The sequence below is a fragment of the Rattus norvegicus genome, chromosome 9, assembly GCF_036323735.1.
Source record: "Rattus norvegicus strain BN/NHsdMcwi chromosome 9, GRCr8, whole genome shotgun sequence".
Lineage (NCBI taxonomy): Eukaryota > Metazoa > Chordata > Mammalia > Rodentia > Muridae > Rattus > Rattus norvegicus.
In genome coordinates this window covers 30,946,321-30,958,595 of record NC_086027.1, presented here as the reverse complement: position 1 = coordinate 30,958,595, position 12,275 = coordinate 30,946,321, and the positions used below count along the sequence as shown (strand labels likewise).

The following is a 12,275-nucleotide window of genomic DNA, read 5'->3' as shown; positions in this document are numbered from 1 at the left end:
CTCCTTTTTATCCTCGTATGGCTTAGACTTTGGCACGATGGATATAATCAGAGCAGCCTAATGCTATCGTAGCCATTACAACAGCAAGCTTTCCACCTCTGGTGATGGCTTCCCTGTTGAGCGTCATGGTCACTGGCTCTCAGAATCTGTGGGCCCCGTCTGTTTGGCCTCGCCCTGTTCTCGAATCAAGGAGGCCATTCAGACAAGGAACCAGACATCTTCACATGTTGCCAAGGAGCCTCGTAGAAAAAACGGTACTGTCAGAACCGTGCCCCCTGTGTTTCGGGCACTCATGTCATAATGGTTACCCAGAACAGAGGTGTGCAGAGAGCATGTTAGTTTCAGCAGTCAATCTTTTGCTGAGTGGTGGGGAATTGCAGGCCCACAGACAGCGAGTCCTGCTGCGCATGCGGGCTGTGGTAGTCTCATCAGGTTCTCCTGAAGAAGCAAGAAGCTGGGGGCACTGACTCCAGAAAAGAAAGCTAAAAACTTTTTTAAAAAAAAATCTTTTCCTTGGCAGTTGAGTATAACTTTCCAGTGTTTTCCTGTCTGACTGAGGTTTTCTTATTTACCACCTGAGCAGAAAGATGTGAACCCAATTTCAGGACAGCTTGCCTGGATATTTGGTTTCCTGTGATCGGGGCCAGAGTGTGGGGAGGAGGCAAATTCCCTGACCTCAGCAGGATGGCCCCCTAGGTTTAGCCAGCTAATATCAATTAATGAGTGTCTGTGCTTTCAGATGGGAGACCTGTTCTACTCGGTGTCTCTGTTCCTCCGGCAGGACACTAGCGGGTCACAGTCTTTTTGCAACGGGGACTTCCTCTTGCTCAAGCCTTGAATAGTGTACCCATGCAGCCCCTGGCAAGAGCCATTGTGCTGACGTGCTGGTGGAGAGCAAGTCAGAACTAGCTGAAGGGAAGGAAGGATCCAGCACCCGCTGGGGAACAATGTGGTCCCTTTCATCTTCTTCGCTTCTGTCTTTGGTGACTGCCATCAACTTTCAGGAAAAGGGACTGTGCATTTGGAAGCCCTGGTGTGCCAGTGCCTGGGGCTGGCCAAGGACTTTACTCTTCTTGCCTGTAGGGCAGGGATGATACCCAGACATCCATTTTCACAGGTAGAAGCAGCACTATGCTTTAAACTTGAAGGTAGAGAGCCTTCCGGAAGGCTGTGGTTGGGCCTAGAAGATCAAATGCACTCAAGTATGAGAGCTGGACAGAGTTCTTTATGGGCATCCATTTCAGCCACCTCAACGGCCCAGTCATTGCCATGCCTGTGTGGAACAGTGCCATTCCTTTCCTTACAGGGCCATTGAAGAAACTGTACCTGATCATTTATAGAGAGCCTTGAACCATGCCCGACACCAAGTAAGCATTCAATAGCATCATTTGTCCCCTATTATTATCACTGGGCAAAGGAGTCCACTGAGATGACAAGCTCTCCCCAAGGGCACACTGGTCCACAGCAGAGCTAGGTCAGGACTCCACATCCAGCATGCTTCACAGAAGCAGCGATTTCTCTGGCATTCTTAGTGTCATTGCAACGAAGAGCTCAGGTCCATGTACCTCTAATGCAACATGGCATGTGGAACGATTTTGGTTTTGCTATGGCTGTGGGAGCACACACAACATCTCTGCCTTTGTTTCACACCACGTTCTAATTAAAATTGTAATGAGTCCTCTCCCTGTCTCCCCCCTCACCCGTGTGTGTGTGTGTGTGTGTGTGTGTGTGTGTGTGTGTGTGTGTGAGTGTGTGTGTGTGTGAGAGAGAGAGAGAGAGAGAGAGAGAGTGCTTTCCCTTTGCACGAGTATATTAACACATCGTCACTTTTAACCTTTCACCCACCGAGCTTGGCATTTAATATGCTATTAAACTCAATATTGTTTCCTATAAACGGCCTTAGAGGGACGAGAAATAACTGGCGTGACATTTTTAATAGGCCCCTGTTTCTCAGCCCCTGTGCTACACGAACCCAGCATTGCACAGAGGGGCTTGTTAGTCATTTGGTCCCTGACCTCAGGTCAGGAGAGAGTAATGGAATGAAGATTTGGGGTGCCGAAGGGCCTTTGAAAGCACACAGTGGTTTTTATGAGGGACAAGTGGGGCTACTCTTTGCATCGAATGCTGCTACTGCTTCCTTAGCCGTTATCTCTCTGCTCCCCTTTCTTCTATTTCCTCTCCTCTGTGCCCCCTTTCTTTAATGGATGTGGTAGGAACTGATCTCATTTTGCTCTTTTAAATGATTGGGAAAGAGCTTAGACGGTGCAGCTTGCGATGATACAGAGGACTTCTTGGGATGCACTTCTGTGGGTCAGCCTCATTCGCTATTCTTCCCTAGGCCTTTGACACATGATGTCCTTGGTTTGGGTCTTCTAATTCTTGGTAGCATTCTGTTATTCTGTTTTGTGCTGTGCGGTGTGCCTGCTGAAGTCGTCTCCGAACAAACTCGTAAAATCCCGTGCTGATCATTGCCTGTTCTGCTCATGCTCACTGGGAATAGAAAGCCACTCTGCCTCTCTGTGACTGGAGCTTAACTCCTTTTCCTACAAAGCCAGGGAACTGACATCCGGGCTACCGTCCCATGGGCACAAGCATGGTAAAGAGTTTGTTTCTACTGCCACAATCCAGAGGGCAGGTATGGAAAAATACCGGACTCTAGTAGTTTTGCTTAAACCCTGCGCTCGTGGACTTATGTTCAGAAAACATGTGTTAGACATTCATCTGTGGTTACCGAGTGCTACAGTTGCTTACAGGATGAGGTCATCAGATGGGTATTTATGAGACACCTACCGCATGGGCAGTGCTGGGGTGGACACAGAGAAAACAGTTGTACAGAGATAGAACTGGGAGCAGGTGACAGGGTGGCAAGCAGATAACTCTCTTGTGGGGGTGTGTCCACATGATGAGCATTCGTTACCCAGTCAGCCCTGGAGACTGTGCGGAGAAGCTCATCAAGGCAAGTAGGTTCTGACCCTTCTAGAACTGATATTTCCTGGTGTCAGCCTTTACCTCGGTAGGACTGATTTAAAAAAACAATCTTGAGGACCAGTGAGACATCAGCAGTTATAAACACGTGCCCGATGGCCCACGTCTGATCCCTGAATCCCATAATGTAAATTATGGAATTGGTGGCTCATGTCTGTAATCGGAGATAGAAGGGGAGATGGGAGAACCAGCTAGGAACAAACTGGTGCAGTAGCAGCAGGAGCAAGAGAGACTGAGTCAAAATAAAGGTGGCAGGTAAGACCCAACTCTGGAGAGTTGTCCTTTGACCTCCACGTGCGTCCCTACACACACACACACACACACACACACACACACACACACACACACACACACCCCTTTGCCCCAGTATAACGGACATTCAAGTTTACCCTGATACCACCATCCATCACTGGTTGTGATTGTAGATTTCATCTTTGTGCGTCTGCTTCCTTTTCTAGAAATTACTTGTAACCTCCACTTTCGTACTTGTCACTCATGCTCCCTCACAGTTCACAGGTGCAGAAACTCATGCTCAGGGGAAACAAGGCCATGCCCGCCTTCCTGTTTCAGCTCTCATACTATTATCAAATCGTCCTTTACAGTCTATTTAGGGACACGGTTTTGCATTTTGTGGTGTTTGTGGGGATTTCATTCTTTACGATGGCCCCTAAGTATTTTGCTGAATCTTAAGAAGGAGGCAGTGTGCCTTAGGGAGAAGCCATGCCTTCAGTTGCCTCGTTTGGACATGAGCCACAGTAGTCCTGTTGACCATGAGTTTAGTTGTAAATGACCAACAGTGTGTGTTAACAGAGGTGCCTTTTAGAAGCACACAGAAAGCAAGGTTGCGTGTTGATCTCTTGGTGAAATGTGACTGGCTTGCAGCACCCCAACTCTGTATTTCTCTTGGGTGCAGTGTTCTAGTGTTTGCAAGGTTCCACAGAACTGCCATGGATGAAAATTGCCTGTATATTCAGGGCTAGAGCAAAACTGTATGTCACTCACATACTAAATGCCTGCTCCCTGGGCTTTATCTATCCGTCTTGTCTTGTCTGTTTGTTTTTAGTGTGATGGCTCCCAGACTTGGCTGCACGTTAGAATGCTCTGGCAGTTGGGCTAAATGCCAATGAGCCAGATCAACAGTAAGGGTATCATTCAGTTGCCTAGGGCGTATGGTCTAGATATAGAAAAATTTCAAGTTCTTTCAGGGACTCTGTCGAAGGCATGGTTGAACAGGGGTACTCCACACATAGAATTACAATGCTTCTGGGAAATGGATGCTGGCCAACTGAGAGGGCTCACCCTCCGGGGGCTCGCCCCATTAGAGACCCACGGTGCTCTGGGGACAGGACGGCAGAAGACTGTGGGTGCTGGAGGCACTGACCAGCACCTGCTGCAGCCCGATTCAGGTGATCATAAGCCAGGAGAGGGTGGGCTTGGAGTTTCAGTGACCTGAGGGATCCCAAGGAAAAGGTCTTTGGTGACAGAGTGCTGTTCCCACTGGAGACTGGGGACTTGTGGTCGAAGGAAGTGAGCTACATTTCATTCTTTGTCTTAATCACCTGAGCACTAACCTCTTCTGGGTTAGCCATTCGAGAGGGCAGTGGGATCCCTGTCTTCACCTAGGAGGTGAGGGCCTGCTGTGAGGAAATGATAGCACAACATGGTACAGTATTGGCTCGCTTCCTGCCTATAAAGGAGTGACCAGTGGAAGTAGTGAAAGGCCTTGCAGAATGTTCACAGTTCAGTGTCAGCATGGAGGATAAGAGAGACACATTGATAAGTTATAGCGAATAGTAGGGGAAGAGGGATCTATGGGTAGACTGGAGCCAAGCACATCATTATAAGGAAAATGCAGGCATTTGGGCTGGAAGTGGGGGGTCAGGAATGTAGAACGCAGTCTTAGGGACCAAAGTAATCAGTTTCAGGGGCTGGAGAATGGACAGGAGGACCTTCTCGTACCTGACATTATTTGTTCTTTCCTTACAAACGTGACAGAGCATGCGTAAGGCGTCAACACAGATACATAAGACTCTGTGTACATAGCTGCCTATAAGTAAATGATACCTCACTGCAGAGTAACAGCAAGATCTTTTCTCTGTTAAAGGAGAGGGCTGAGTCTATAGAACAGGCTAAGGGCAGTCATATCCAGAGAAGGCATCCTTCACTTGTTTCTACACTGACTTGGCCATGGTCTGGTGTGTATCTTTCCCTCCTCTGCCCCACTCTCTGCATACAACCTCTGACCTCTAAGTCTGGAGGATTACCCATAACCCCTGGCTGAAGGGGCGTCTTCAGAGCCTCTGGGGAAGTGATTTTCTTTGCCTGACCTTGTGCGTGCCTCACGGAATGCTTCTTGGTTCTGACTGGACATCTCTGGAATTTGAAACAACACCACTAGAGAGATGGGTGCCACGCCAGTCAGTAATACACAGCTGAGGCACTGCACGTATCCACGATTCTATAGACAAGAGATTTAGGTCAGGGTGTGAAATGACTTCCCCACGGTTACGAAGCTAGCAGAGTCAGCGCTCAGAACCTAGACAGTTTCTGCCGTTGTCATCTCACCCCTGCTTGAAACTGTCTCAGAGCTGATTTGACTATTAGTATCCAGATGGGGACCACAGATAGCTTACACACACACACACACACACACACACACACACACACACACCAAAAACCAAACCAGTATTGTGGGGTTTGCGGGGTCTCACTTTCTGTTTTGATAGAAGGGTAGGTGCGAAAATAACAGCTAGAATCCACTGTTTCCGAAGCTCGAGTTAAAAACTTCAGGGCTGCTGTCCAGTGTGTGCAGGCTACTGAAATGTCCAGGAAGTCTGGCTTTGGAACCCATGCCCAGAACTGAGTCAGTACCTGAACGAGCGAACAAATCGTTCTGCCTGTCAATAAAGCTTGCTTCATTCCGTCTGCAGTGAGCACAAGTGTAACCATCATTTGGGGCCCAGTACTGCTTTTTTCTGCAGCATAGGTACTGGGAGGGGTGGCCCAAAACTGGTGTTGACTGCGGGGGTAGGTAAAACCCTGCATCCCTGGAGTGGGAGTCTGAGGTGTGAAGGGATGGTCCCCAGGGTCGGGAACAGCCTGGCTCGCTCTTTTTGTTGAGGCCATGAAAGTAAACAGGAACCTTTGTTCTTTGTTTTCCAGGTCACGGCCAAGATTGCCTTCCTATGTATTTTACCTCAGTATAACGTTAGTGTGCCTACAGCAGGTAAGAAAAACACTGCTCTTTGTCTCTCCTGGTCCTGTGAACCCTCAAGGACTGGGCAAGACTCACTTTTGCTCTATGCCTGTGACCTTTCTTTACCTCTCCCTTGGGCTCCAGCATGCTCCCCAAGTCAGGTGGCTGGGCACTTCCTGCCCTCTGTTCCCACCTTAGGACTGGAAGAAAAGTATCGCTTTATGGGATGCCAGGCGTGCTTCTAGCCCCTTCCTCTAAAGCAGGTGGTGCTGATTTCTGTCGGGAATGAAAGTTAAGCCCATGACCATGACCACTGATCGAGGGCACGGCCTTTTTTTTAAAGGTTCCCGGTGAGGACAGTGGTTAGATGTCGTACTTCAGCGAGGCATGGGAACACGGCAGGGAGGGAGCTCTGTACTTTGAGTCAGTTGAAGTTAGGAGTAAACGGAGTCTTCACCCGGGGCCAGCTCATGAAGGCCACTGGCCGGAAGTGTTGCATTACAAGCTGGCCTGCATTGAGTATCTCCAAGAACCTGTAGAAAACCTCACAGCCCTGGTTCCAAGTACCACGTGGTCTTCCCTGGCAGCTTCCAAGCCACATATGGGCCTCCAGCTCATGGAGTGGTAGGGCCAGCAGGAGCTGAGCAGGGAGAGAGTGGGCCCATTCTAAAATGATAGCTGCTGTTCGCTTCCAGCAGGTCACCAGTGCAGAGCTCACTGTGACCAAAAACCTAAGAGAAACAGCCTCAAGGATGAAAGGTTTATTTGGGCTCCCCGTTTCAGGGGCCTCTTATCATGGATGCTTGGGTCTGTGTACTTCAGCCATCATGATGGCAGATGCATGCGGCAGAGGAGGAAGCAGAGAAAGGGTAAATAGAGGAAGGGGGGTGGAGCAAGGTACCTACTAGGGTACATACCCAGGAATCTACTACTTCTAGGCAAGTCCCTGCCATCTTCGCAATTTCCCAGTGATCCCATCACATTACGACGGTTTGAAAGGACTCCTTATTTGATTAGGTCAGAGTCCTCGTGGTCTGACTCAGGGATGGACGCACCAGAGCCCTGATGTGCCTAATCTCCAGGCATTTCTCCATCTATTCAAGTAAATAATCGAGCCACATCAGCACAGTAGCTGAGGCCGTTACCTCTTGAGATAATTTTTATCCCAAGAGCATCGGAAGACGTTTCTTCTTACATATAAACACCCCATCTCTTAAATGTCGTTAGCTACTTTGGTAAATGCCACGTAGGGAAATCAACAGAAAGAAGTCAGTACATCTGCTGGCCAGGTTCAGTTTCGGGGCCATATTTCTGCAGCCTTAGGTTTCTGAGGTCTCAGTCTTGGAACGAGGTATCACTTGGTTCCAGCTGCAAAATACCAGGTTCCCCCCATGGAGGAAGGAGGGGGCTGCTTGCCAAGCCTGGCTCTCCTTTCATCATGTGGGAGTAGAGAGGTTTATGGTCTTCATTTTTCTATGAGGGTCTTTCATCTGGCTCTACCTCAAGGATTTGGGGGTGGGGAAAGTGAGTGTATGACTCTGTGGCCCAAGGAGTTATAGCCATGAATTTTGCCTGAGCATATTTCTATAGCAAATATAGCTGAGGGAATCCTTGTTTCTGGGTATATAATATAGTTCCTTTTTTCAGAGAGTCAAACTGAGAGATTGTGGTAAGAGAGGAAGAACATTCTTGGCTGTGGGAAGAGAGGCTTGAGAGCGTCTCTCAGCCTGGGGAACCAGGAAATGCTATGGCAGACACACGTGCATTGCAGTGACACCGTAGTACCCGTGGGCAGTGCATGTGGTCCAAGATTAAAGTCAGGCTTCTTTCCCTCCTGTCATCTGTCAGTTTTGAAAGAGCATAGAATCTGTTGTACTTACAAGTGAATGATTTAAATTATTTCCATTTTAAAATGTGGTAAAATAGTTGGGCATAGTGGCATCTCCCTACTATCTAGGCATTTTCTGTTGTATCTAGCAAATGTATTACCTTATCCAGTTTTAATTGCATAACAGGATTGTATTAAGTCCAGTCACATTGTGCTACTTTCCATATCAAGAAGTCTTTTTATGTTGCAGAACAGAACGTTTAGTCATTACACAACAACTTCCTATAGCAACCACCATTCTCTTTTCTCTATGAATTTGTTGCAATAGCTACCTCAGAGGCATTGGGGTGCGTGTGTGTATGTATGTATGTGCATGTGTGTATATAGTATATGTGTGTATGTATGTGTGTGTGTGTATGTATTTGGATGTATATTTATGGTTGTGCATGTGAGTATATATGTGTGTATGTGTGTATGCATGTGTGTATGCATGCATGTATGTATATGTGTATGTGTGTATATATGTATTTGGGTGTATATGTAAATTTATGTATGTGTGTATGTATGCATATGTGTATGTATGTGTATATGCATGTATGTATGTGTATTTCTGTGTATGTATATGTGTGTATGTATATATGTATGCATGCATGTGTGCATGTATATATGTGTGTATGTGTATGTATATGTATGTATAGACAAATGTGTGTATGTATGTGTATGTTTGTGTATATGCATATGAGTGTGTGAGTGTGTGTGTGTGTGTGTGTGTGTGTGTGTGTGTGTGTGTTTAGATTTTTTAGGGTCTCACACAATATTAAGCCAGGCTAGTCTTGAACTCAAGGCAGTCCTCTGGCTTAGGTCTCCAAGTGCTGTGAGTACAGGTGAGTCACCACACTCACTTTCGAATCACATTAATTAACCCTTGGGTCTGGGTTTACAATTTAAATACATGTTTCCTACCAAAATACATTTATACAAGCATTACATAACTCTTAGAGAAAGTGTATACAGTATAATCAAGAGGATAACAATCACAGATGACCCCACCACTCAGCAAAAACTTTAGTTAAAATCTTTTTAGAGGGCTGGAGAGATGGCTCAGTGGTTAAGACAACTGACTGCTCTCCAGAGGTCCTGAGTTCAAATCCCAGCAACCACATGGTGGCTCACAACCATCTGTAATGAGATCTGATATCCTCTTCTGGTGTGTCTGAAGATAGTTATAGTATACTCACGTGAAATAAATAAATAAATACATTTTTAAAAAGTAAATATTTTTAGAAACTGATTTATAACTTGCAGAACTTTTGATGTTACAGTGTGATGGATCTTTCCCATGTGATAATAATTGAGCAAGTGACTCACCCTTCCTTCCCCCCTTCCGTTCCTCCTCTCCCCTGTTCTCCTCCTTTATCTCTCTTCCACTGGAAGAGGTCTCTTACTGAAGCTAGCTTGGTTGGGAGCATTTTGTTTTTCCTCTTTCTTCTTTCCTGAAAGTCACACGCTAGTTTAGTCATCCCATTAACCCTATTGAACTATAATAAGGCAACATCTTTTCTCAGAGTAACAAAGTCTAAAATAAAGGAAACATGGCTTTATGATAAAATCACACAACTGACACCCACGTGTGGACTCATTGCCCCCCGCAGAGTGTGTGTGTGTGGGTGTATCTCTTAATTAAAAGATGTTATTTTATGTATATGGGTGTTTTGCCTGAATGTGTGCCTGTGTGCTAGGCAGTGTCCTCAGAAGCGAGATAGCATCGGATCTCCTGAAAGAGGCGTTTCAGACACAGTTGTGAGCCGCCGTGTGGGTGCTGAGCATCTAACCTGGGTCCTCAGGAATAACCACCTACGTTTTCGAGCCCTGAGCCACCTCTCCAGCCCTAATTGTTATTCTTTAAAATTATCTTGTGATGGGCCCCATTGACATTGTCATACAGCTGGGTTGTTGTTCCTTGTTCTTGCTCATTCTCTCTTCCTCATTCTGTGTCGTCCTTTTCTTGGTCCTCTTCCTTCTCACCACAGACTCCCGTTGCTTTCCTGGAATGGGTGTTATATTACTATCTTCTTTCCACTTCTGTAACCTCCATACATGCACATGTACACACACACACACACACACACACACACACAACCTCCATACATGCACATGTGCGCACACACAAACATACACTCACCTGCACACACACACACATATACACGCATATACACACACAAACACACACACACACACAGACCCCTATGTAAATTTAAACATAGATTCCTTGCAGGAGACAAAACACATAGTATTTGTCTTTTCAAAGCTGGCTTGTTTTTTATTTAGCATAATCTCCAGCTCTGTCTATTTTATCGTTCCTGGTTTCATTTGTTTTTATGGCTAGATAAAATTCCACATTAACTTTACTCGCTCCTCTGGCCATGGGCATCTAGATCGGTTCTATTTCTCAGCACAGGAGCTTTACATGGATGTGCCAGTGTCTGTGTGGGATGCTGACAGAGAGTCCTTTGGGTGTATCCCTCCACAATGGCTGTCTGGGTTTACACATCCTCCAAAACATTCCCTGTCTCCAGGCCAGCAAGTGTTTTTGTTTGTTTTCTTGATGGTGGCCACTCTGACAGGAATGAGATGGGCTCTCAAAACAGTTTCCATGTGAATGTCTTTGGTGGCCAGGATGTCGAACATTTTTTCCTTTGGTGATTCTTTGAGAACTGTCTGTTTAGTTCCTGAGCCCACTTCTGGTTGGATGTTGGGGTGGGGTTGGATGTTTAGTTTTTTCAGTTCTTCATTGGCCTTAGCTACTAATCCTTTGTCTAACAAGTAGTTGGCAAAGACTGCCTCCCGCTCTGAGGACTAATTGAGAAAGGGTTTCATTGTGTAGCCCTGACTGATCTGGAACTCCCTAGACACAGTAAGCCTTGACCTTGTGGTCATCCTCCTGCCTCTGGCTCTCTGGTGTTGAGTTACAGGCAGGCACCAACACAGCTGGCTTTTGAAGTTGTTTCTGTCAGATATTGCCACAGAGACACAAGAGTAATAAAACTGAGCATGCATGGGCCTCAGGCATCCTTTTAACTCCTTCTTGGAGAAATGTGGGCAGCAAAAAATGCCTTAACCATCTATCTTACAGTCAGGATGAGAAATATAGACTGTGTTCCAGGTTAGATCCCTGTCAGAGCTGCCGGGCATGAAGAACTTCCCAGTGAATCCTGGGAGTGTGCCGCTTGATTTATGCATTCATTGGTTTAATTAGTTAATTGCTCACTCTAGACAAATATTTCTGAGTCTCTTGCATGCTGGTCCTGGTTGTAAAACAATTGAAGGGGAAGATGTAGAATAATAAGTAGATAATAGTAATTGCACTAGGGTGGTAAAGAAAATAAACAGAGCTAGGAGGAGGTGTAACATACACACACTGTCTTAGTTAGGGTTTTACTGTTGTGAACACACACCATGACCAATCCAGCTCTTATAAGGACAACAAATTAATTGAGGCTGGCTTTCAGGTTCAGAGGTTCAGTCCATTATCATCAAGGTGAGAGCCTGGCAGAGTCCAGGCAGGCATGGTGCAGACAGAGCTGAGAGTTCTACATCTTCATATGAAAGCTGCTAGTAGAAGACTGCTTCCAGGCAGCTAGGGTGAGGGTCTTAAGCCCACAACCACAGAGACACACCTACTCTAACAAGGCCACACCTCTTAACAGTGCCATTCCCTGGCCCAAGCATATACAAAACATCACACACACACACACACACACACACACACACACACACACACACACACACACCACACACAGAGGCACAGAGGCACATACACACACACAGGCACGAGTGCCTGGTGACATATCCTTCTAAAAACCTGCCTTTATAGTGGGGTTGGAGCTCGCAGCTGTGAACAGAGAGGACAGCACAGTTCTGGCTGAGGGATCAGCAAGGGTAGCTGGAGAAACCCTCACTTGAGAAACACATTCCTGGGGCTGTGGGTGAGTGCGGCTGGTGAGCCCAGAGCCGCTGGGGTTGGCCTCTTCTAGGATGCGACTATTGAATACTGCTCTGGAAAGTTCCTCTATGTGTGTGTGTGCCCTGCTGGGTGAAGGTCCACTAGAGTGCCCGCGAGACGGAGGGGTTTCAGTTACTTTAGAAAGGGAAGATAAGGTATCATTCAGTTGCCTATCTCTCGTGGGAATCTTACCAGTTGGGGCTATTTGAAATACTACAAGCAAAAAGCAAGAGAGACAATGGACTCAGAGCAGCCTGCTTAAT

At 46.6% G+C, this 12,275-nt stretch overlaps 1 protein-coding gene across 1 annotated transcript in view; it reads left to right on the top strand.

Moving 5' to 3' along the window:
* Window positions 1-12,275, top strand: part of Tram2 (translocation associated membrane protein 2) — a 79,539-nt gene that overhangs the window by 36,567 nt on the left and 30,697 nt on the right. Inside the window, exon 2 of the mRNA NM_001399412.1 lies at window positions 6,148-6,211. Within this exon, the coding sequence (NP_001386341.1) occupies window positions 6,148-6,211 (64 nt within the window). The remainder of the gene's footprint in view (window positions 1-6,147; window positions 6,212-12,275) is intronic.